General features: G+C 46.4%; 1 protein-coding gene across 4 annotated transcripts in view; it reads left to right on the plus strand.

The window, feature by feature from the left end:
• Positions 1 to 21,911, plus strand: part of VPS53 (VPS53 subunit of GARP complex) — a 127,528-nt gene extending 105,617 nt beyond the window's left edge. For 3 of the 4 annotated variants that reach the window (XM_074343195.1, XM_074343193.1, XM_074343196.1), the window contains exons 20-23: positions 7,708 to 7,845; positions 9,238 to 9,342; positions 9,809 to 14,340; positions 14,515 to 21,911. In XM_074343195.1, the coding sequence (XP_074199296.1) occupies positions 7,708 to 7,845; positions 9,238 to 9,342; positions 9,809 to 9,979 (414 nt within the window). In that variant the 3' untranslated portion in view covers positions 9,980 to 14,340; positions 14,515 to 21,911. The remainder of the gene's footprint in view (positions 1 to 7,707; positions 7,846 to 9,237; positions 9,343 to 9,808; positions 14,341 to 14,514) is intronic. The other variant, XM_074343194.1, reaches the window with a different exon arrangement.
• The last annotated feature ends 1,368 nt before the right edge of the window (positions 21,912 to 23,279 follow it).

Here is a 23,279-nt window from a genome sequence, read left to right on the forward strand (position 1 = left end):
TATAAACCCAAAAGAACTGGAAAAGTATGTTCACGCCAACACTTGTGCACAAATATTCAAAGCAGCAGCAGTCATAATAGCCAAAAAGTAGAAACAACTCAAATACCCATCAATTGATGAATGGATAAACAAAATGTGCTATAAACTTACAAGGGAATATTCAGCTATAAATAGGAATGAAGCACCTCCTGGTGCTACAACATAGATGAACCTTGAAAGCTTTATGTTAAGTGAAAGAAGCCATATACAAAAGGTCATGTGTGTGATTCCATTTATATGAAATGTCCAGAACAGGCAAATCCACAAGACAGAAAGTAGACCAGTAGTTGGCAAGGGTGAGGGGAGAGGAGGGAATGGGGAGTGACTGCTAATGGGTATGGAATTTATTTGTGGGGTGATGAGATGTCTGGAACTGAATGGTACACTTTTAAAAGATGGGGTTTTATGGTATATGAATTATACCTAAATTTTAAAAAATCAATTCCAACTGCATTATAGCTCTGAAAGTGAAAGATAAGACAACAAAACTTCTGGAAGATAATAAGAGGATATTTTTATGACATTGGGTTAGTCAAGATTCCTTAACAAAACATTAAAAGTACTAATCGTAAAAGGTTATTTGGAGTACTTAAAATTAAGAACATGTTTTTATCCAAAGACAAGCCAGACTAACAGATGATATTTGCAATATATGTAACTAACAAAGCACTTATATTCTAAATATATACTTTTTAAAACCTCTAACTTATCTTATATGTTGAATTAAAAAAAAAAAACCTGAGGGGAGGATATAGCTCAGTGGGAGATCACGTTCTTAGCATGCACCAGGTCCTGGGTTCAATCCTTAGTACCTCCATTAAAATAAATAAGTAAATAAACCTGATTACCCCTTCCCAGCACCCACCCACCCCAAGAAAAACAACAGTTTCATAGAAACAGAGAAAAGAATGGTAGTTGCCAGGGGCTAGGGGAAGGGGGAAACGGGGATGTGTAGGGTAAAGGGTACACACTTTCAGTTACAAGATGAATAAGTTCTAAGGACATGATGTACAGCATGGTGACTATAACTAATAATATGGTATGATATGCTTGAGACTTGCTGAGACTTAATCTTAAGCATTCTTGCCACACAGAAAAGAAGAGTTAATTACCTTGATCTTGGTAATCATTCCACAATAGATATGTATATCAAATAATCACATTGTACACTTTAAATATATACAATTGCAGTGTATTTGTCAATTATTTCTCGATAAAGTTGAAAATATTACTTTAAAAAAACCTCAACAAATCAATTAGAAAAAGATGATCAACCAGTAGAAAAATGACAAAAAGACTTGAATAGGCACTTCAAAAAGAGGATCTCCAGAAAACCAAAAAGCATATTAATGTCCAGGGAAATATAAATTAAAATCACAACATCAGAAGGGCTAAACTGAAAAAGACCAACAATACCAAGTGTTGGTGAGGATGTGGAGCAACCGGAACTTTCACACATTGCTGCCGGGAATTGAAATAAGCACAACCAAATTGAAAAACTGTTTGGCTCTCTACGAAAGCTAAACATATGCCCACCCCATGATCTGGCAATTCTATGCAGATTCCACCCCATTGAAACAAGGGCATATGACCACCAAAGACATGCACAAGAATGATCATAGCAGGTTAACCAGCAGTAAACCAGTCCTGAGTGACAGAGGCCAGAAGAGCGGTCTCCTTTGTTGTGAAGGAAGGGAGAGCACTGACTGGAAGAGAACATGAGGGAGCCTTCTGGGATGCGAAAAATGTCCTATGTCTTTAATTAAGCAACAGGATGTATACATATGTAAACGTTTCTCACACTGTGTTCTTGGTCTTTGTACACTTTACTGTATGAAAGTTATACCTAAATTGAAAAAAAAAAAGAAAAAAAGAGGAAAGAAACTGGGCATGTCCTCACCTTGGTCCATCCATTCCTCATACCTTGACTGTCTTCTGTGCCACCTCATTGAAGAACTTTGCCATATATGTGTTGTCCTTCACCTTCTAGGAGTGTGCCTTTATCTTGTCTATTCAAGGTTTCCATCACTGTCATAGTCATGGTGTCTCCCAAGAGTGGTAGGGGGCTCTTTTAAGAAGTAAACCCCTGAAAGCTTTTGCTGCTGGGTGATTTGCTGGATACCTTTCCAAGGCATGGCGTGCTGGCCAGCTGTGCACCTCAGTAGCCCGTCAGCATGAGTCCCACCACCCCAAAAATTATCCCTGAGGCTCAGGCAAATTTGACCGATGGCCACCCCTTGCCCAATGCCTCGTGCCTAAGGGGATGACCTTTCAGCTTTTTTTCAAAGATGAAAACCAGCAGATTTTCATGATAAATGGGGCCTCTCACCTTCCCTTCCCACAGACAGCTGCTAAGCCTATCAGACTAGCTCCCGCCTTTTCTGACTGCATCATTTTTTTGTAACACCTGAGACCACGGTTTCCATCTGTTCAGCTGTCTGGTGAGGACAGAATTTTATTGTGACTGGCCAGGAATTGAAAATGTCCTATCTCTCAAAATATGGGAAACTCTAGAGAATTACATCTGGTTTATTCAAAACTCTTCTTGTCACTTAAGACTGTACAATTATTTATGCATATAATACATCTCTGGAAAGTAGAAAGTATAGAAAAACTAGGAAATGTCCCCATATGTTTTAAAATACAATCATTTGATTTTTTTCTCTTACTAGCAAATAATGCTAGACACGGCTTTGATTTTGACAAGGCTCTGAAAATTTGAAACATAGAAGATAAAGTTGAATCCTCACTGGGCTCAAATAGCATACTGAAAAAACTAAATAAATTAAAAAAAAGAAATAGTTCCAGTTAATAAAAGTACAGAAAATAATGTCAAGAATACCAGCTTCCCACTCAACTTACTCAGATCTTAACATGTTCCCTCATTTGTTTAGATCTTTTCTGTATAAAGTAAATCATGACAGGTACTGCTGAAGCCCCCGTGGGCCCTGCCCTGCCATTCCCCTCCCTCCATGCCCAGAGGTAATCACTATTCTGATTTTGATTTTTATCATTCCCATGTGTGTTATGATACATTACAGGTATATCAGTTCACAAATGGTATATAATTTTGTTTTGCACATTTTTAAACCTTACATAAATGATACTATACATATCATTTCCCCACTTGTTTTTTTGGGTTTTTTTCCCCAACTTGATGTTTTTTGAGATTTATCTATGTTGATATAGGTTATTTGAGTTCGCTCATTTTGACTTCAGTATCATATTCCATTGTGTGACTATGCCACCATTTGTTCATCCATTCTCCTGTTAATGGGCGTTTAGGTTGTTTCCAGTCTTTTACTTTTACAAACAGTGGGTGCAGGGAACATTTTTTGACCTGGACCAGAATTTCTCAAAAGGATCTAAGTATGAGTGCTGTGTTAACGGTTATGAACATCTTCCAGTAAGGAAATATTACTGAATTTCCCCCTAAGCGCCTTAACCAGCTTATGTTCTCATCATAAATGTGAGTTTCATTGTGCCATAGGCATGCCAACCCTTGCTGGTTTTGATCTTTTTTACTTTTGCCTTTTGCTGTGAAATGGTGTGGAGTATACGACTGCGGTTTTGATTTGCATTTGCTGGGTTACTAATAAGGTTGAGTGTTATTTCACGTGCCTTGTTCGCGCTCGAGTTTCCGCTTTTCTGAGTTGCCTGTTCGGATCTTCGCCTCACTATTGTTTATTGTTGTTCCTGCTGCTGCTGGGGCTGGTGGCCTTTTTGTTACTGGTTTTCAGGAATCGTTATCTGTTCTGAATAGTATCCCTTTGCCAGTTTTGCAGATATCCTCTCCTGCTTTGTGGGGGGTTTTTTGACTTTGTTTATGTCTCTTTTGATACAGACTTATTTTAAGGTAGTATTTTTTTCCCATTTTCCCTGTTTCACATTCTTCTCTTCCCTACAAAAATAATCTCTGTTTTCTTGTTAAAGTTTTCCTCTTTATATCTAGGTTTTTTAATCTGCATGGAATTGAGCATACTTGTGTTTTAGTGGCATGTGCTGGGATCCCCCTGGGGACGAGCAGTGATCATTTCCAGTGGGGTCTGGGAAGTGTGCTGATCCCAGGCCCTTCGCAGGGCCTCAGGCAGTGTCTGCTCATCTGTCCTGTATGCGTGGTTGGCTACCTTTCTCTGTGAGCCCATGGCCTTTTCAAAAAACAGCCATGAGGAGAGTAAGAATGCTCATCTCTGGAAACCTAGAGAAGTCCCAAATGCCCCAGCACTTTCCTGGTCAGCCACTGTATGACCTGCAGAGTTCAGGCCTTTGAGTAGCACTATTAGTGCACAATATTCCTGTTTCCTTTATTTAGTATAACTTCCTCACTATTGTTTTTAAATTGAGGCTTTTTTTTTTAGAGCAGTTTAAGGTTCACAGCAAAATGAGGGGCAGGTACAGAGAGTTCCCATATGCTCTTCTGCCCCAACACGTGCATAGCCCCCCACACCCCCATTATCAATGTCTCCCACCAGAGTGGTAGGTTTGTTGCAGTCCATGAACCTACACTGACACATCATTATCACTGAAAGCCTATAATTTACACTACAGTGTTACAGTTTACACTCTTAGTGTTATGCATTCTGAGGCTTTGGACAAATGTATAATTACTTATCCACAGAGTAGTTTTCACTGCCTTAAAAATCCCATGTGCTCCACCTGTTCATCCCATGCACCACCCCCAATGCCCGCAACCACTGATCTTTTTACTTTCTCCATAGTTTTGCCTTTCCCAGAAATGTCATATAGTTGGAATCAGGAGGTATACAGACTTTACAAATGGTCTTTTTCACTTAGTCATATGCATTTAAGGTTCCTTCATGTCTTTTCATGGCTTAATAGCTCATTTCTTTTTAACACTGAGTAATATTCCATTGACTAGACGTGTCACAGTTTATCCATTTGGCTGTTGAATGACATCTGGTTTGCTTCCAAGTTCTGTCAATTATGATTAAAGCTGTTTAAAAAAACTTCCCTGTGTAGGCTTTTTTGTGTGGATGTAAGTTTTCAATTCCTTTGGGTAAATACCTAGCAGCACCATTGCTGGATTGTATGGTAAGGTACGTTTAGTTTTGTAAGAAACCACCAAACTGTTTTCCAAAGTAGCTGTACCATTTTGCATTACTGCCAGCAGTGAATGAGAGTTCCTGTTGCTCCACATCCTCACCAGCATTTGTTGTTGTCAGTATTCCAGATTTTGGCCATTCTTACAGATGTGTAGTGGTATCTTGTTTTAGTTTGCATTTCCCTTGTGATGTATGATATGGAACATCTTTTCAAACACTTATTTGCCATCTGTGTATCTTCTTTGGTGAGGTGTCTTTTAAGGTCTTTGGCCCATTTTTCAATTGGGTTTTTTTTCTTATTGTTGAGTTTTAAGAGTTCTTTGTATGTTTTGGATAACAGTCCTTTATCAGCTGTATTTTTGCAAATATTTTCTCCCAGTCTGTGGCTTGTCTTCTCATTCCCTTGACACTGTCTTTTGGAGAGCAGAAGTTTTTCATTCTAATGAAGTCCAGCTCATCAGTTGTGTCTTTCGTGGATCATGTCTTTGGTGTTATATCTAAAAAGTCATCACCATGCCCAAGGTCATCTAGACTTTCTCCTATGTTACCTTCCAGGAATTGTATAGTTTTGTGTTTTACGTTTAGGTCTGCAATCTATTTTGAGCTAATTTTTGTAAAGGGTATGAGATCTATGTCTAGATTTTTTTTTCTTTGCATGTGGATGTACAGTTGTTCCAGCACCATTTGTTGGAAAGACTGTCTTTGCTCCTTTGTTAATGATCAGGTGACTGTATTTGTGTAGGTTTATTTCTGGGTTCTCTGTTTCTGTTCCATTGATCTGATTGTTCTTTCACCAATACCACACTGTCTTGATTACTGTAGCTTTATATATAATAAGTCTTTAAGTCGGGTCATGTCAATCCTCCAGCTATGTTCTTCTCCTTCAGTATTGTGTTGGCTATTCTGAATCTTTTGCCTCTGGACACAAGTTTTAGAATCAGTTTGTCAATAACTCACCAGTTTTTGAGAGCAATATCTCCCTCTAAGTTATTCCAAGTAAAACATTGATGTCTTCTCCAAGTTTTTATACCATTGTCAAAATTATCATCACCATGACCACTAAGTTAATAGTATCTCCATTAGTGAGTTCATATTCTCTTTAGTTACCTTATTATGTAGTTAATTCTCCTGTCTATAGCAAAGAACAGGGAGAATGAGAAAATGGAGAGCATTATAAGGCTTTAAGGGATTGGATCCCATTCCATCCCTGCTTGATGTAATTATTCAAAGACTTGCCGAGAGGAGAAAGCCTCGTCCCGAACATAAGATTGACCATCAGAGTCATAGTGGTGGCGGCAGTGGGACTGTCTCCCCACTGCTGCTTTGGTCTGGTTGGGTGACATGTGGTTCCATTCTCCTAAACTATCTGAGCAGGCCATGTATTTGTGCCATTTCTATGCCCCCTGATTGCCAAGAGCAGCAGCAGTTTAGCAGTCCACATGGAGTCGGGAGCAAACAGTGTGAGCTGTAAGCCAACGCTGTCGCATGGCACTCCCCTGGGCAGCAGGAGATGGATATACAGCTTCTTGTCCACCTCGTTACCTCACCCGCATCCATCGTGTGAGATTCTTTCAGCAAGTTGATTAACCTCTGGAACTTTGATTTTTCTCATCTATAGAATGGGAAGAATAAATGCCTACAGGGCAGGTTGTCTTATAAAGACTAGTAGATGAAACATTGCTAGCATCATCCCTGGCAGTTGGGGGGCAGTCAGTCAGGAAAGTTGATATCCTTCCAAATAACTGGCATCCAAGAGAACCAAAAGAAAAAAGAGAGAGAGAAAGAAAAAAGAAAACAAAAAGGCAGATTGTTGCCAAGATACTGATGTTTAAATTTGGTTTAATCTCCTGCATCCTTACTAGCACCCTGAGAAATTCAAGGTACAGCAGTAGGGAGTTACCATTTTTGCCTGTCAAATAAGCAAAAATTTTATGGCAGTTTTCAGAAATGATGAGGGTGCAGTCTGCACTGCTGCCAAATATGTAAATAGGTGCATTCCATTTGGAAAGCAGTTCAAGATACATATCCAGAACCTTGCAGATGTCCTTGTCCTTTGATCTGTCCCAAAGACTGTCTCCTAAACGAAATGCCATTGATAGACCTAGAATTACATCCACACAGCTGTTCATCACAGCATTCATTGTTTATAATAATGAAAATCTGGGAACAAAGTATAGGGGAATGGTTAAATGTTAAAGTACACACACACACACACACACCCCATAGAGTACTGTATAGCCATTAAAAATCACGATTGTTTTTAAAGGCTGCCAGGATGGGGAAAAAGAATTAAAAAAATTTCATATATTAAGTGGAAAAACCAGGTTGTAAAAAAAGAAAACTGTGCCTACAGTATAATTCTAGTTTTTTATACACATAACAGAGTGGTAGGAATTGTACCACATTAAACCGTGGCTTCTTGGGGTTTTTTTTTTTCCCCTGGGTGATAGTAATTAGAACTCATGTTTTTCCTTTTGTCTTTCTGAGTTTTCTCCACTGAGAATGTACTACATTTAAAATCAGGAAACTGTTATTTATCGGCGTGATTGTACTAGATGTTGTGTCCATGTGAAGTGGCTGGTACTATTCTACCTTGTTCCCGCAGCTGCTGCTGGACACCCATTCCCTGAAGATGGTCCTGCTCGATCTGCCCTCCATTGGCTCTCAGGTGGTGAGGAAGGCCCCTGCCAGTTACACTAAGATCGTAGTGAAAGGCATGACCCGCGCGGAAATGATCCTCAAGGTGGGGCTTGTGTCTTCCTCGGGGTTGCAGTTAAAAGGGTCTGGTTATCCAATCACTTATTCCAAGGACCACTGAATTCTGGTCTCAGCACAGGTTAGGGCCTGTCCCCACCTGTCCCAAAAGATTGTCCTCATCCTTTGGCTGCACTAGACTTTGGTCTCATCAGACATTATTGAAAGTCGGTGGACTGTTGCTCGGGGGTCAGTAATTCTATCTGACAAATGAATTCTTCGTTGTAATGGGATCCTCTTGTTGTAACAAGATTTGGCCAAGATTGGAGGTTGGGTGTGGTTGTCACTGTCAATCAGCGTCTAAGTCAGGGATCACTGCTGCTCAGCAGGGATTTCCGGCCCCGCTGTCGATTACTCCCTTCCACATAAGCCTCTTTGGCTTTCTGAACTCTGCCACTTTACATGAAACCCCAACAGATGTCACAGTAACTGATTCTAATCAGCAAATGGGTTTTCTAAGGCCTCATTTAACAGAATGTACGTGGGGTGATGATGCTGAGAGTGTCTGAAGCCTTGAGCACCTGCATCCAATTTCCACCTGTACTTGTTAAGACGGGAGGGAGGGGGCCGGCTGGGGAGGGAGGAGGAGGCCAGAGAACAAAGGGAGCTGTCGGCGGAGGCTCTTAGAAGTCCAGGCCTGCAGGCTCTTCAGGTCTGTCTACAAGCAGAGGGACTCCGATGATGGCAAGAGTCAAAAGTAGCAGCCGGACCTGACACCTGGGTGGGACCAGTGAGGGGCCTGCACACACCTTGGGCTCTTGGCCTGAGGGAACTGGAAGCAGCCTAGTCCGTTTCTCCCCGTGCTGGTTTAACTCGCACTGGGGGAGGTGGGGAGCAGAGCTTGGGGAGAATTTCTGAGTGAACTGCTCCTTGCCGCTCTGAGTTACATTCTCAGAAATTCAAAACAAAGCCAGTCTGCTGCAGGAGGAAGATCAGACACTGCATTTCACAGCCAAGTGGAAATGAACGTGAGGCCTGCGATGCCGTTGTTTTCCTGCTGTTGGTACATGAATTGGAGGTAGTTAAATGAAGTTCCAGACTTTAAGTCTTGAAAAGCGTGTGCAGGTATCATGAACCCAGGAAGTGTCTCAAAGAGACACACTCCCACACAGTGTTTCCCATGGTTCTGATATTTTTAAAAGTCACTGGGAGCCTGCCCTTAAAAAGCACTCCAGGTGACGTGTATGATTGAGCAAATGGAGGGCACGTGGCTGTCGCTGAATGCTGAGACGAATCGGGGAGTCAGGGCGGTTCTGAGTTTGCAGCTGCAGGCAGTCTCGCAGGCCCGTTGTGTGATGGGCTCACCAGTGGGGAAAGACGGTCCCAGGCTCCCATCCTGAGCGTTCCTGGAGGGACTACTCTCGTCTCTCTCCCTGGGTAGGTCGTGATGGCCCCTCACGAGCCATTGGTGGTGTTTGTGGACAACTACATCAAGCTCCTGACGGACTGCAACACAGAAACCTTCCAGAAGATACTGGACATGAAGGTTAGCTCAGTGTCTGGTTTTGTCCTCGGGCACATTTTCCGCACACTCAGTGATTCTTCACTGGAGGGTGGGGTACGGGCCGCAGGGGAGCCTGGCCCAGGCTGCAGAGCGGATTCTAAGAAGTCTTAGAGGAGGAAGCTCCAGGGTACAGAAATGTCCCTGTTCTGACGTCTCTGTGCCCAATGAGGAGCTGGCGGGGCATGGGGCACACAGGGCCTTACACTCCCGGATGCTGCCTCTTGGCCTCTGCCCTCTCTACCCCTTCTTTCTCTTCTCCCCTGTTACCTTTTCTTCTTCCTCTGCTTCTCTCCCCGGCTACCTCCCACCCCCCGGCGCTGGTAACCCCACCCCAGCCCAGAGGAATTAGGCTGTCCGCAGAGTTACGCACACACCAGGCACCGCACTTTCCCTCTGGCCCTTCTGGAGCCAGACTTGACCATTACCCTCCTTTCTCTCTCAACCTTAGGGGCTGAAGAGAAGTGAACAAAGCAGCATGCTGGAACTCTTCCGCCAGCGGCTCCCCACCCCACCCTCAGGGCCCGAAGGCTCCAGCTCCCTGTCCCTCCTGACTCCAACTCCAGAACAGGAATCATCTCGCATCCGCAAACTGGAGAAACTCATTAAAAAGAGACTGTAGGAGCATCCCGGGGGGCACTTTTCCCCCTGGCCAGTGACCCCCCAGCACCCAGATCCCTGGAAGCCCTCCCCTCCCCTGTGCTTCCCCGACTCTCAGATTGTCAGCCTTGAAACTTGGGACATTTGGGTCCTTCATGTGTCTCTCCCATGCCCGATCTTAATTCCTGTGCTAGTGGGCGAAGCCGAGTCAGGGCTGGATTATAAGAAGGCAGTTTAGATGGTCTCTGATTCCTGCAGCAGAGGCATCAGTGAAAGGTTCCCCGTGCGTCACTTGCTGTTCCCAGGCTGTTGTCACTGACTCTGAAGCCTCACCTCCGCGGTCACCCCCTCTGGCCTGTGGCCCTGTTCCCTTCCATGCTTCCGTCCTGGCAACTTGAGTGAGAAAGCCTGGATCTCACCGCTTCCTCCACCTGCTGCTGTTTGAGGTCACCTCTGAGGCCGGAGCCCTAAGAGATGTCCTCTGGGCTTGGCTCTAGGGCCCGAGTTAGGAACCCGAGTTAGGAAGTGGCAGATGACGGGTGTGGGAAACTAGCCTTTCTTCACGGAGGCAGTGGAAGCAGGAAGCATCTTCCAGGTAAATCCCTGTTTCCTGGGACATATTTTGCTTCTGGTACTTTTTATGGCTTGGCCTAGTTATCCATGTTCGCCTCATTGCTCATCCCACCCCCTCTCTATGTACGACTAAGGAGATACACAGATTCTGTCTGAGTGTCTGCCTCCCCGGAGGATTGTCTGTGGCAGCCTCAGAAGCAGGTGTCCCCTCTGCTCTGGGGCTCCTGGCCTGGGGGTGGGGGCAGGCCCGCATCTGACTTGGAGAGAGGGTTCTGTTTGACACACTGTGTGGTGTAAACTGATTCTTTCTTTCTTCCCACTCTGCTCTCGACTGACTTCTAGGGTAGGGATTGCCTTCTGTGAAGGGAAGCCAGGAAGTTTTCCTAGAAAACCTTTCCTAGGCTTTCTGCTCAGATAAAGCTGTGAAGTCCAAGAAGCCTGTCCCCTCTAATCCCCTACTTCACCCTTCATTTTCAAATCCAAAGCACTTTCCAGAATCGTCTGAAACAGCAAAGGGTGATGTGCACTGCCAGGGTGACATATGCCTTTGTCATTAACGACGGAGAACCCTGGTCCATGGATACCGAAGACCAGAATACTGACCTTAAACACCACCTCAGAACCAGGCAGAGCCCACATGGCCCCTGGGCCACCCATCCTGTCACCACAGGCTCTTGGCGACACATCTGTGCAGAAGAGCGTGCCCTGCGGAACCGCTTCAGTCTCCACAGGTCATCCTGTATCACAAAAACGGGCCACAGAGTTGTCCTGATTCGCCTGGTCAGCATCTGGTCAGGAATTAGGAGCAGTGTGTTGTTCAGGTGGGGAGAGAGCTAAGGGGGGAAGGCGGAGAATGCACGGGACGCACACAGGATAACTCTAGTGACAGCCATACAATGGGGAACTTGAAGGTTTGAAAATCTGTCCAGAAACATTGCTTATTTCTCTCCTTCCTGTCTCCCCAGTAGAACCAGTCTGCTCTGTTCCTTCCTTCTCCAGCAGCCTTTCCTCCAGACTCAGTCTGTCAGCCCCAGCTTTGATCCTGGGCCTCATTTCTTCATCAGCCCCTGGCCTGTTCTCACTTGTTAGTATGACTCTTACGTATGGAGCATCTCAGGCTCATGAACACTGAGAAAAGTACGTGGTGGAAGAAAGAGATGTGGCCTTTAGCTGAGCCCTATTAGAAGAAGTTTGCTATGTGAGGAAAGGGCAGGACGGGTGGGAGGGGACTGGGGGAGCACTGGACAGGTTTCACTTTGCTTGGACCGCCGCCGTCGGATTGCCTGGTAAAGTTGCCCCGCCCACACTCATGGAGATTCACAGTTCTCTCCCCGCTCCTGAAAGCAGGGGTGATGGCTATGGGCCCATCTCCAAACAGCCGCTTCAGCCGTCTGTCATCGACCAGGGGAGCTGGAAACGCCAGTGGACTCCTGCACCTGGTTCTTGTCATTCAGTGTTTACAGATCCACACTTCTCTTCTTGGTTCATTCATGGGGAGTCATTTTCTGGATGCCTCCATAAAGTCATTGAGATGTCAAGCCGCTGTCCACCCTCCCCACCCCACCCCCGCGGCGGTTGGTGGTCACAGCCAGGGATGTTGCGTTCTTGATTTATTACAGTCAGTAATCTCCAAGGAGCCAACAGATGTCAGTAGGAGTTATGTTAAGTGTCTTGTTGATGGGATCCGAATGCTGTGTATGCATCCTGTAAAGCCAGTGTGTTTCTCAACTTGGGGTATGCATCACAGTCACCTGGGGCTCTTTTTTTTAACAAGTACAGATGCCTGGAGATTGTGAATCAGTAAGTCTGGAGTGGGGTCCAGCATATAGATTTAAAAGTTCCACAGGTGATTATGAAGTTTACTCCTTATGAAGAACCATTGTATAGAGAGAAATTTGCTTTATTGAAGGGTTATTCCTGTAACACATTTTCATAAATATGTATTTTTTTTCTGACTCCAAGCAAGTGTAATTACTGTACCACTGAGCTGGTGCCCAAATGGTAGTTTTTGCCGCTAGCTGGCAGCTTTAATTTTGAATTTGTGTTGATGGTGGGGACCATGGCAGAAATCATGCTGTCCCCATACTGACTAGGATTCTTCCTGTTTTGATGACCAAGCCCCAACAGAGGTTTATTTATTATTGTCACCTTGAAATAATAATATATATAAAGGAGCACTCATTGATCAAAACAATAGCTAACAACTCTGTTATTCAGCTAAGTGAGATATTGTACCCATTCCTTCCCCCTACTTTCTCTGGTTCCTTAAAAAAAAAAAATCTTTGAAGTTGCCTTATGTGGTTAAAATAAATATTGGTAATTTATAATGGATAAAGTTGGCTACTGTTTTCACTAGGGACAGACTTCCTGAGAGCTGGCTAGAAGTGCCCAGGCTGGAGAAAGTTCTGTTTGGATCATAAGGGTAGAACAGGGACCAGGATGGCCAGGTGGTTTTGACCTCCAAATTCAGTTCTGGAATTGAAGAAGCTAACCATTGCCGCTCCTCCCTCTCCTGAGGAACAAAGAACCAGTACCTGGGACTTTGCCCACCACCCAGAATAGGGTGTTCCTCGGGGCAGATCAGGCAGGACGAGGGCAGGCTTCCAAAGACCAGTGTGACCCTTACGGGGCAGGCAGGGTGAGCGAGCAGGGGGTGTGAGGATGTTAGCCTGGCCCTTCTTGAATGGCCTTTGGACAAGGAGCCCGAGTGCCCTGTTGATGGAACGCTGGGGAAGATGCCAAACGTTCACAGCTGGAAATGTAATTCCTCTCCCTCGGTACAGAAATCTCCAAAATAACTAGCTTGCTTGAGGGTGAAAGCAAGTGTTTCACACTTCTTGTCTCCTCCAAGTCAGATGGCTAAAAATAAAATCGTTCAAACTGCATCGGGCCATTTAAACAATAGCCTTGGAAACATGGCCACTGAAAAACTGGTGTGCAGAAAGAGTACTGTCGCATTTTATATAGAAAGATTTCCAGCCTCATTCTAGTATTTATCAAAATAGATAAGCTGCGCAGAGCTCCCAAAGTTCTATACCTTTGGGAGATATCGATTTCCTTAAAATAGATTGCTTTTTTGTGTAAATATTGCTCATTTTTCCCATCTGGAAGTGATTTCTTGGTGCATATTGGAGCATAAAATACTACAGTTAATTAAGGCATGACTGGATGTCACTTGCTCGGATATATTTCCCTCCTGTTGACAGAAAACAGAACGGACTGTAGGAAAGAATTAGCAAGCCCATGAACCTCAGGCTCCCGTCTCCCTGGTGGAGCCGCTCCCCTTCCCTGACAGCCTAAGGAAGCAGGGCACAGAATCGGAATGTGATGTTCATCAGCAAGGTCCCGGCGTGTCCAGCTGTGGTGGAAATCCTCTGTAAATATAAAGTGTTCTGCTTCTGATTTGGAATCCTCGTGGTGCTCTGAATTTCTATCCCGTGATTTTCCATTCTCCTTCTCACCGTTCCCACCACAGCCTGCCTCTCCGCGTGACTGCCAAATGCCTCCTGTCCGGTGCGCGGTAAGTTAATCCCGTTTCCTTAATAAAGCTGGGTGGGCATTTTGCAGTGACCTTCCGGAGAAGTCTGCTGTTCCTCTCAGTTGTGGAAAATCTGTGGTTGCACTTCCTTTAAGTTGGCTTTGAGACCATTACTGAGTTTCCATTCTTGACTTTTCACCAGCTCCACACTTGAATCGGGTAGCCAGAGATCAACCTGATGAGAAAAGAAACGTCTCTGTGTGCCCCACCTGGAAGAGCACTGCCTGGTGATTTACCTGCCGGGTTCTCTCCCTTGTCACCCACGTAACCAGGTAAGCGGTGGGATATGAAGAACGTGCCCATTTGAAACACAAGTAGTTTTCAGTGTCTGTAAAAGGGGTTCTAATGAGCAGGGCGTTGAGGGTCACACAAGAGCCTGTGATGTGCACATGCTCTATAAGCCACGAGGCCTTGTGAAGTGTGACATGTTCATTTCCACTCGCCAGGCCTGAACCACACGTGACCGACCTGACCGGATGGCGGGGGCCACAGGGCTTGTTCTGTCCCTGGGCTTCCTCAAATAGGATGGCCAAGTGACAACACAGCCCGCTGCTGGGTGCAGGCTGCATCTGAAGCAAGCACCGGAATATGGAGCCTTTGCCTTCTTAGGTCCTGCCTGTGGTAGCCAACTTATTCAACAGCTTTAAGGCTCTCCGTCGTCTCTTCCTCTTGCCCTGGCAGCTGCTATTTCCATAGCATTTAGGGATAAACCTACAGACACTGAGGAAGGAGCGTCCTCCCCCCACCCCCCTGGTGTTGGCTCGGCTGCCTATGATGGAAAATGTGGCACGTTTCCTCTGAATGCAAATTGGAAGGATTATTAAAGGCTTCCTTCCCCAAAAATGTCTTTAGATATGGTGTCTAGTGTCCACAGAATGGACTTCAATTGGCCATCCCTGGCAGAGACAAAATTCTTGCCTGCATGCCTCTGGTTTTTGTTTTGTTTTGTTTTTTCTGGAACTTCATTGCCCAGAAAACTCTTAAGCAAGATTATCTTGAGACAGGCAGTCCTAACAGGGAAGCCAGAAGTTCACCAGCTATTTGGATGACTTGACAGTTGCCTTTCAAAGAAGTTTAGACCTTGCCCAAGGCCAGCTGTATCCCTGTAATCAGCTGGAAAGTACCCACCAGGCTCTTCCAATCCCCTTTGGGGATATTGATACAGAGAATGCTGGGTGAGTGAGTGATATGAAGGAAAACCAGAGTAAATGCTTTGTGCCCTAGGAATGTTTATCACTTAATCTGAGAGCCCTGGTAGCCTCTGCTCAGCAGTCAAGTGGAATTTGCACGATAGCCGTGCCTCCTCCTGTTCAGGGTAATTTTTCAGCAAGTGAGAAATTAAGAACAGCTTCTCCACAAAACTGCCCTTGATTCCTGGGGCCAAGAAAAGTATTTACCAAGTGGGCTGCAACTTTCCCGGGTACCAGGTGAAATGGTGGAGAGCAACTCCAGCTGCTTCCGCTTGTTTGCTCTGTGCCGTTGGAGCAGGAAGGAAAAAAGGACGGGAGAGGGGAAGGGAAGCCTACCAGCTGCTAAGGAGACTGCATTCCCCAGGATTCTTCACAAGCTGAAGTCCGGCGACCGGCTGACCAGAGTGCTTCAGCAGGCAAATGGGGAAATACCCAATGCTGTCTGAACAGAATGCGAGTTCGCATTCAGAGACACCCCCCACACAACCTCATAGCCACGCCCTGTTGCATCCTGGCAGCAGGGATGCTGTTGGGATGCTGTCAGCGCATCCCAAGTGTTGGGGCCCAGGCTTGGCTCAAGCCTCACTCCAGCACCCATGCTGTTTGCACTGCAACAGTGGTTTTCCCATCTATGAGACCCAGCTTTACATGGAACTCACTCTACACAACAGAGAAAAGTACTTTTTTAATATATATTGCGAGTTCAAAGCCAATGAGTGAGACCACTGAAACTATTTCAGTAAACAGAAAGCGTTTTACAGCTTAAGGTTATAGATGGCAATTTAGCTGCATCAGCGCCAGCATCTGGTCCCTCTTTGTACCCAGGGTTTCTGAGAAGGAGCTGCCGTAGACCCTGCTCCATTGGGCCTCCCCTCACTCATTACTGGTAACACTGGTGGTTCTGAGTGTTTCTGCGCTGATGTTTCTACTTTCTTTACCTTATAAAATATTGCAATAGTGTTACTCAGTTTTAAAATACAGCATTCTTCACGTTAGTAAGTTTAAACAATATGGAAATATATCAGAGGTCCTACTCCCCTTCCAGACTTTGTGTCTATGCTGTGGAGGAGGGGCATTTTGCAAACAAAATTAATATTAAGCCTATTTGTGTATTTTTCTACAGCTAAACAGTAAATCTTGGACATATTTTCCCCCAGCATATATAGAGCTATACATTCTTTTTTTAAATTATTTTATTTAAAAAAATTTTTTTTTCATTTTTTTAGTGGGGAGGTAATTAGGTTTCTTATTTATTTATTTTTAGAGAGGGTACTGGGGATTGAACCCAGGACCTTGTGTATGCTAAGCATGTGCTCTACCACTTGCGCTACACCCTCCCCCCTAGATCTGTGCATTCTTTTTGATGGCTACATGATGTTTTATAGTTCAGGTATACCATCATTTACCTAGTCTCCTATCTGATACTGATAGGAAAAAATAGGTTTCTGTTTTTTGGCAATTAGAAACACACCACCAGTGGAAATCTTTCCGTAAACATCTTTGCTTACTTGCTCTCACCTTTTTGTAGGATACTCTCCTAAAACTGTTCAGTTCCTATTTCAAAAGATTAAAGGGCAGGCACGTTCGAAATGTTGCTGGCTCCTGCCAAACGCCCTCTGCAAAGATTGGTTTGCCGCACGCTCCCATCAGCCATGTGTACAAATGTCCCCTCGTCTCCACACCCTCACTTGCCTCCGTGTTTTTTCCTGCTTTTTGATCTCAAGGATGTAGTTGTAGCTCTATCTGTAGAAACCCAGCCAGCAGAAGTTCCCTTTTGGTTGTCATTGCACAAAACCAAATATAACCCAATTGGTGCTGTGTCTTGCTGCTAGAAGACTTTCTAATTGAGCAAAAGACCTGTGGCTTCCCTCCTGGTCGGGGCTCCTGGAGAATGTGCATGTTTGCTCACAAAAGCAATGGTCATCCTTTGTATATGTAGAGAGGTAATAGTTTGATGTTAAATTGGGCATCCTTCCTGTTCTTTAGTGCTGCCCTCCCCCCCCCCCGGTGCCCCATCACCAGGCAGGGCTTCCTGTGTGCACTGTCCTCAGAGTGATGGACAGCATAGGGATAATAGCTGACACCCCTCGCCTCTGAACTCACACAGAGACTTCTGTGATTCTAGAGTAGAGAAGAAAGTCTTGAAAGCCACGAGCTGCAAGAATTGTTGGAACAGCATTTGGTTTTGGTTTTGTTCCTTATTCTGAAAGTGGACCTTTGCATTTTTTCCCCCAGCTGCCCTTTGTCCTGGGGGGAGATGTCCAACCATTCACTGAACCGGGAGCTCCTGTCCTGCCCACAGGCAGGACGGGCAGCCTGCCGGTGATGCCGCCGACCTCCCCACTTCTACCCTTTGTATTCATTCCACTGGGCTCAATCCTGCATCAGTGGGCATGGAGCTGCTAGCCAAGAGAACCTTCATGAAGGCCTCCCTGGAGGAAAAACTGGAGACCAAATAGTTTGCTCTGGTCGTTGTGTTGGTGATGGAGACGTTCAGGTGGTGGTGGGCCAGCTCGTGCGCAGTGGGAGAGAGACTGGACTCCACTCTGCTCCTTGTGATGAAATGACAGGCAGGACCCGGCAGCAATCTTTGCTCGACCTTTACATTTTAAGAGCCAAAATGTTGGAGGACTTTGCACACAGTCCACACATCATCACAGGGACAGTGCATCCTGACATAAACATGTTTTCTATTAGAAAAAAAGAGAGAGAGACTTTTGATCAGCAGGTAAGGAAGGAAATCTAAAGTGATGTGACTTGGTTTAAAGGCTGAAAGGTCACCAAGAAGACATCCAGAACCCACAACTCAGGGCTGAGCCCAATATAAGAAGAACCCCATAAGTCTGAGGGAAGTCCTGATCTAGAAGCCATGGCCTGCCTTCCAGCAATTGACCTGGGAGACTGCAGTTCCCATAGAGAAGTGAGGTGTTCATCCAGGCCCCTGGGGAGGAGAGACTGTGTCTGAGAGTGTTGTCCAGCCACATAAGCCCACGGGAGGGCGCACCTCTCAGAGTCCTTCACACCCCTAATGGGGAGGCAATGGCTTCCAAGCTCCCCGAGCTCCCTGAAGTAGTGAAAGGGCCAGCTCACTGGAAGAAACTTTATGCTGGGACAAGTAGGAGGCAGAACAGGTGGCACAGGGACATCAAAAGCAGAGGGTGGCATTCCATGACCAAGCAGAACAAGTTACGGCTCAGTAGAGGCCAGGGAGGTAGGAAGATGACCAGGGAACAGGCATTCACCACCAGCCACCCCATCCTTGCTGCCGTGATGCTACAGAAGCCTCCCCAGATGCCACGCAGGCCAAAGGGAAGGCCGAGAGGAGTAATTACCGAAGAGCCACTTGTCATTTCCCAGAAGATAAGAAACTGTACGGACAAGACACTTTTCCAGTCGAGAGAAACTGGGGGCTTATGAGCTAAATTGAGTTCAGTTAAAAAAAAAAAAAGAATAAACAGCAAGGATATACTGTTTAGCACAGGGAACTATATTCAGTATCTTATAATAGCCTATAATGGAAAAGAATCTGAAAAAGAATAGCTGTATCTATACATGTATAATGGAATCACTTTGCTGTACACCTGAAACTAACATAACATTGTAAGTTAACTATCCTTCAGTTTAAAAAAATAAAAAGGACATTAACCTTTTATACAGCAGAGTACATAGCCACAAAACAATACCCATTACAAGTGCAAAAGGAGAAGTAAGTTTGTCACTGTGTCCTTGACATGGCAATTCCAGCCAGGAGCACAGCTTGACTAAGCCAGCCCCCCTAACTCTTGCTTCCCTGTGTCACCAGTGCAACATCTTTGCAGGAGGCATGTCCAGGAATGGAGCTGATTGACTCCAGAAGGGATTGAACTTGGGGCCCTGGTCAGGTCTGCAATGCTCTCCACCCAATGAATCTAAGCCAGAGGAGAAAGATGACCACCAAAGCCCTGCCCTGAGGTCTCTGAAGATCTGTGCCAAAAGCATTAGGCAAACTCGAGGAAACATGCTTGGATTCCAACCTGGCCTTTATTCCCACGGTGCAGGCAGTCAGGGGCATTGCTGGGTGCAGCCACCAAGAGCTCCCAAGGTTGACCACGAAGCAGGTGGCGTTTGATAAGGAGGATGCCTATGGTCCACAACTCGGGGATAGAAAAAGACCATCAGAGCTCCCAGCCTTCTTCAGGCCCCTCCTTCTGCCTGGAAGGAGCACCCTGCCACTCCGTTCTTTGACGGTCTGTACCTTCCTTGGTGCTTTAATACCAGCAGTTGCTTCCTCTGGAAATCTTTCCCCAGGCCTCACCCCCACCCCCTCACGAGGCCGGTGGAGCTCTCTTTGTGCTCCTATACTCTGCCTCGCACACAGTAGCCCCTTGGTAGATGCTGATTGAATGAATGGGTCTGGCAGGAGAGCAGACACAAACCTCCAAAACTCTAACCCAAAGCAGATTTGGGTAAGAGCTACCAGCCTTGGGAGCAAAGGTGCAGTGGGTCTGGGGAACAAGACCTGGATGTCTGCTGATAAACAGTCTTCCGACTAGGAGCACAAAGCCCAGATTCCTTAATGTCCATATGTGCTGGAAGGCCGGGGCTGGGCTCTGTGAATTCTCTTTTTATTACAAGCATGTGGAACAGGTAGGCACTGTCTTAGGGTTTGGAAGATGGTGATGTCTGACATTTTAGAAATTTCTGCTCCCAACACAGCCTGCTAACAGCAGAGGGTTCTTTCTCAGGTGACAGGATAGCCTTGGTGCTAAAAAAGTTAGCTGACATCCCTGGAAGTAGCAGAGTCTACCTTTCAGTCTTGGAAAAGCAAGGTGTTGAGATGGGATTTTGGTGATGTCTGGTGGGTGTCTGGTGGAGCACGGGTCCCAGCGGGGACTGAGGTTGAGCATCCCCATCCTTCTCTGGTCCAGACGCCCTCTTTGCACGTGGGACCTGGGAGCCCCTGAGAGAAGTCCGAGGAGAAGGGGCCAGAAGCATAAGCCTGGCTCAAGGGAGAGGGATTTGGAATTCAGGGTTTTTTAGCTTGTTTGTTTTGCTATATGTCTCTTGGCCTAGCCCTGCAGGGTTTGAGTTGAATCCTAGGGTGGGAGGCAAGCATTAAGGAAGTCACTCTGCCCCAGGACCACCCGATAAATGGAACCAGAAGGGGTGAGAGGCACTTAGCTGCAGATCACAGCACAGCTCCGTCACCTCTGAGCTCCAGGCCCTCCCCCACCACCAGCGTTGGCAGCGGCGTGCAGGGCCCTGGGCAGTGCCTGCCAAGGACAGAGAAGTGGTGCCCACTGTGGTGTGGCTGCAGCCTCTCCTAGGTGCCTGGTGGAGCTGAAGGTGGTCTCCACCGGGGCATCCTGTCAGGGGGCCATGGAGGCAGAAAAAGGAAAAGAAAATTAAGGGCAGACATCCTGTGTGTCTGACCAGATTTATCTATGAGCGTAGGAGAGACACCTTCAGAGATTTCCAGAAATACTTGTCAATGGCTGGGGTCAGCCTGCAGGAGTGCAAGTCGAGAGGCAATAAAATTCCAGCGGATACAACCTGAGAAAAATGAGACGCGTGGAGTTCTTCCTCTGTATCTCTCCTCTCACCCCAGATGCTCTCCCCACCCCTGGCTAATTCTCAGCAGAGACTCAAAACTGAAAAACATTTCTTCAAAGGCATGTAAATGTCTTCGGCGAGTATCAGGAGTTCCCAGCAGCACATAGCTGCAAACCACAGCCACCTCCTGCCGGAATGGATTCTGCTCTGAATCTGGGGTGGGAGAGGTAAGCACTGAGGGGCGAGGGCTGGCGGGTCAGACAGCAGTGGAGCCCCCTGGCCGCCCCGGGCTCCCACTCTCCACCCCTTCCCATGCAGTCCCCACAGACCCAAATCTCCAGGGTCCCAACACATGATGGCATCTGGAGGCTGCCTTTGGAGCGTGTCCGTGCAGACCTGCCATCTGTCCGCCAGCACACCCTTCTATTACGCCTTTTCAGCCAGTGAGCCAAGGGTCTTAACTTCAGTGGCTCAACCAAGGGCTATTTTTCTGGGCTGCAAGTCCTTGTCCAGCGTGAATACACAGAACAGAGCCAGGAGTGCAAGTGTACAGATGCTGTTCCAACGAGGCCATGTGCCCCAGCTCTTTGCAAAATCCCATCTGGGTTTTATTATGCAGAGGCCATGGCCCTTTTCTGTGTAACTAGGGAGCACTTGGGAGAACAGCTCTCAGCTTGCAAATAGGAGGCCTCGAGGGTGGAGCCTATATTTGACAGGGGTCGTAGGGTGCCCCACACACTGGTCACTGGCCTGACTCCAGCCCAAGCAGCATTCAGTATCTGGGTTAGTGTCTCCACTTGAACTGGTGGTCTCCCATTTGAGAGGTCAGAAAAAGAGCTGGCCTGTTCCTTCAGGCCCGCTTTGCTCTGAAATCACCAAGCTTTGGTGTCCATTGCCTTGAGCTGGTTCATGTCACCTTTGTGAGTTTCGGACAGAGTTATGAACCAACCTCACTGCCGCATGTGCACAGACTTCTGTGGGCTGTAATGTGTCCGAGTACATCTTTTTAATTCAGTTCCTTTAACGAATATGGCAGGTCCTTTTCAATGTTCTCTGAAAATGATAACCTTAATCTTAAAATGCTTAAGGAAACAAAATAAAGTTCTATTTTTTTAAGAGCATTTTGGTTGACATGGGTGCATAGGAAGGCAAGGGGGGAACCTGGTTTAATACTAAGATGAATCCACTGTGTTGTAAATCCCAGAACACAGAGACCCAGGGGCCAGGGCTGCAAGGTGCCTTGGGCATGCAGCACAAGCCAGCAAGGCTGGAGCCGGAGTGTTTTTAATCTGCTGGAGGGCTGGGTTTACCCAAGACAAGCTGTTCCAAAAACAATAAGCAGCAGCCGTTGTGGGGGTCCTGCCCTACTCTTGCCTGACTCAACTCCCATTTGGGCATCAGCTTAATTTAGTGGAGAAAAAGGGAAAATGCAGGATTGGCATTCATTGTTACGCAGCTTTGTTTCTCAGACCCTGCTGGGAGAGGCCTCAGGCCAGAAGCCAAGTCCTATGAGGACACTGGTCCCTGTGATCCAGGCAGGGGACGATGGCTGCTCTGAAAGGACAGCTTTGAGAAAAGGCCACTCTTTATGCAGGTGCCCTGGTCTCATTTGGTTTTGTGCAGTTCACTCCTGGTCTCTAGGTTAACCCCAGCTACGCCTGAAAAGAAGGCCTGTCTTTGAAGCCAGACCAGGAGAGGGAAAGTGAAATCTGTTGTCTTTCTCAAGCTTTGGTTAGTTTTTGTTTTGTTTTGTTTTTTTTAAAGAAATGTTCTTTGGAAAATAATCTGGAATAAGATGTAGGACAATGATAAGCCCAGGGAGCAGGGCTCTTACAAAGGACGACAGTGGATTCGCAGCAGCACGGACTCATTGCTCTGGGCTGAGGAAACAGCTGACTTCCAGGGTCTGAGCTGCAGGGCTCCCGTGAGGTTATGAGGGAAGTGTCCCTGCTGTCCCACCCAGGGGACTCAGGGGCAGGTTGAAGTTGGATGGTTCCCGTGTTAAGAGCACCTCTGCTCGTCTACACCAGGAACACCGTGAGCTCAAGGATGCCTGGGCCAGGCTGAACGTGCCTTCCACGTTCTCCTCTGAACCCACGCAGCTTCCCGTCAGCTCAGGCTTGTCTCTTTGAAGACAGTCTGGACAGGAAGGGACAAACCCAGGGTCCCAGTTGCCTTTTAATTGGCTCAACAGAGTCCTAGGGGCCGTGGAGGGGGAGACTTTGGTGCAGCTTATTGAGGGAGGGGCACTTAAGTGGTCCATGGGACCACGGGCTCCACCTTTGCTTCTCTGTCAGCATCAGGTCCTGGGGCTGAATTCCTCTTCCAGCTTCACCAGATTCTTGTGTGTGTTTGTCAGTACTGGGCTCCTCTGTAAGGCAGGAGGTCATGGCGTGCAGTCATCTTCTGCTCTGGGAACAACTTGGTAATTGTCCTGACCTCTATTTAAAACGTTTACTGAGATACCCCTCTGGAGTTGGGGAGAGGCT

The sequence above is a fragment of the Camelus bactrianus genome, chromosome 16 (assembly GCF_048773025.1).
Source record: "Camelus bactrianus isolate YW-2024 breed Bactrian camel chromosome 16, ASM4877302v1, whole genome shotgun sequence".
Classification (NCBI taxonomy): Eukaryota; Metazoa; Chordata; class Mammalia; order Artiodactyla; family Camelidae; genus Camelus; species Camelus bactrianus.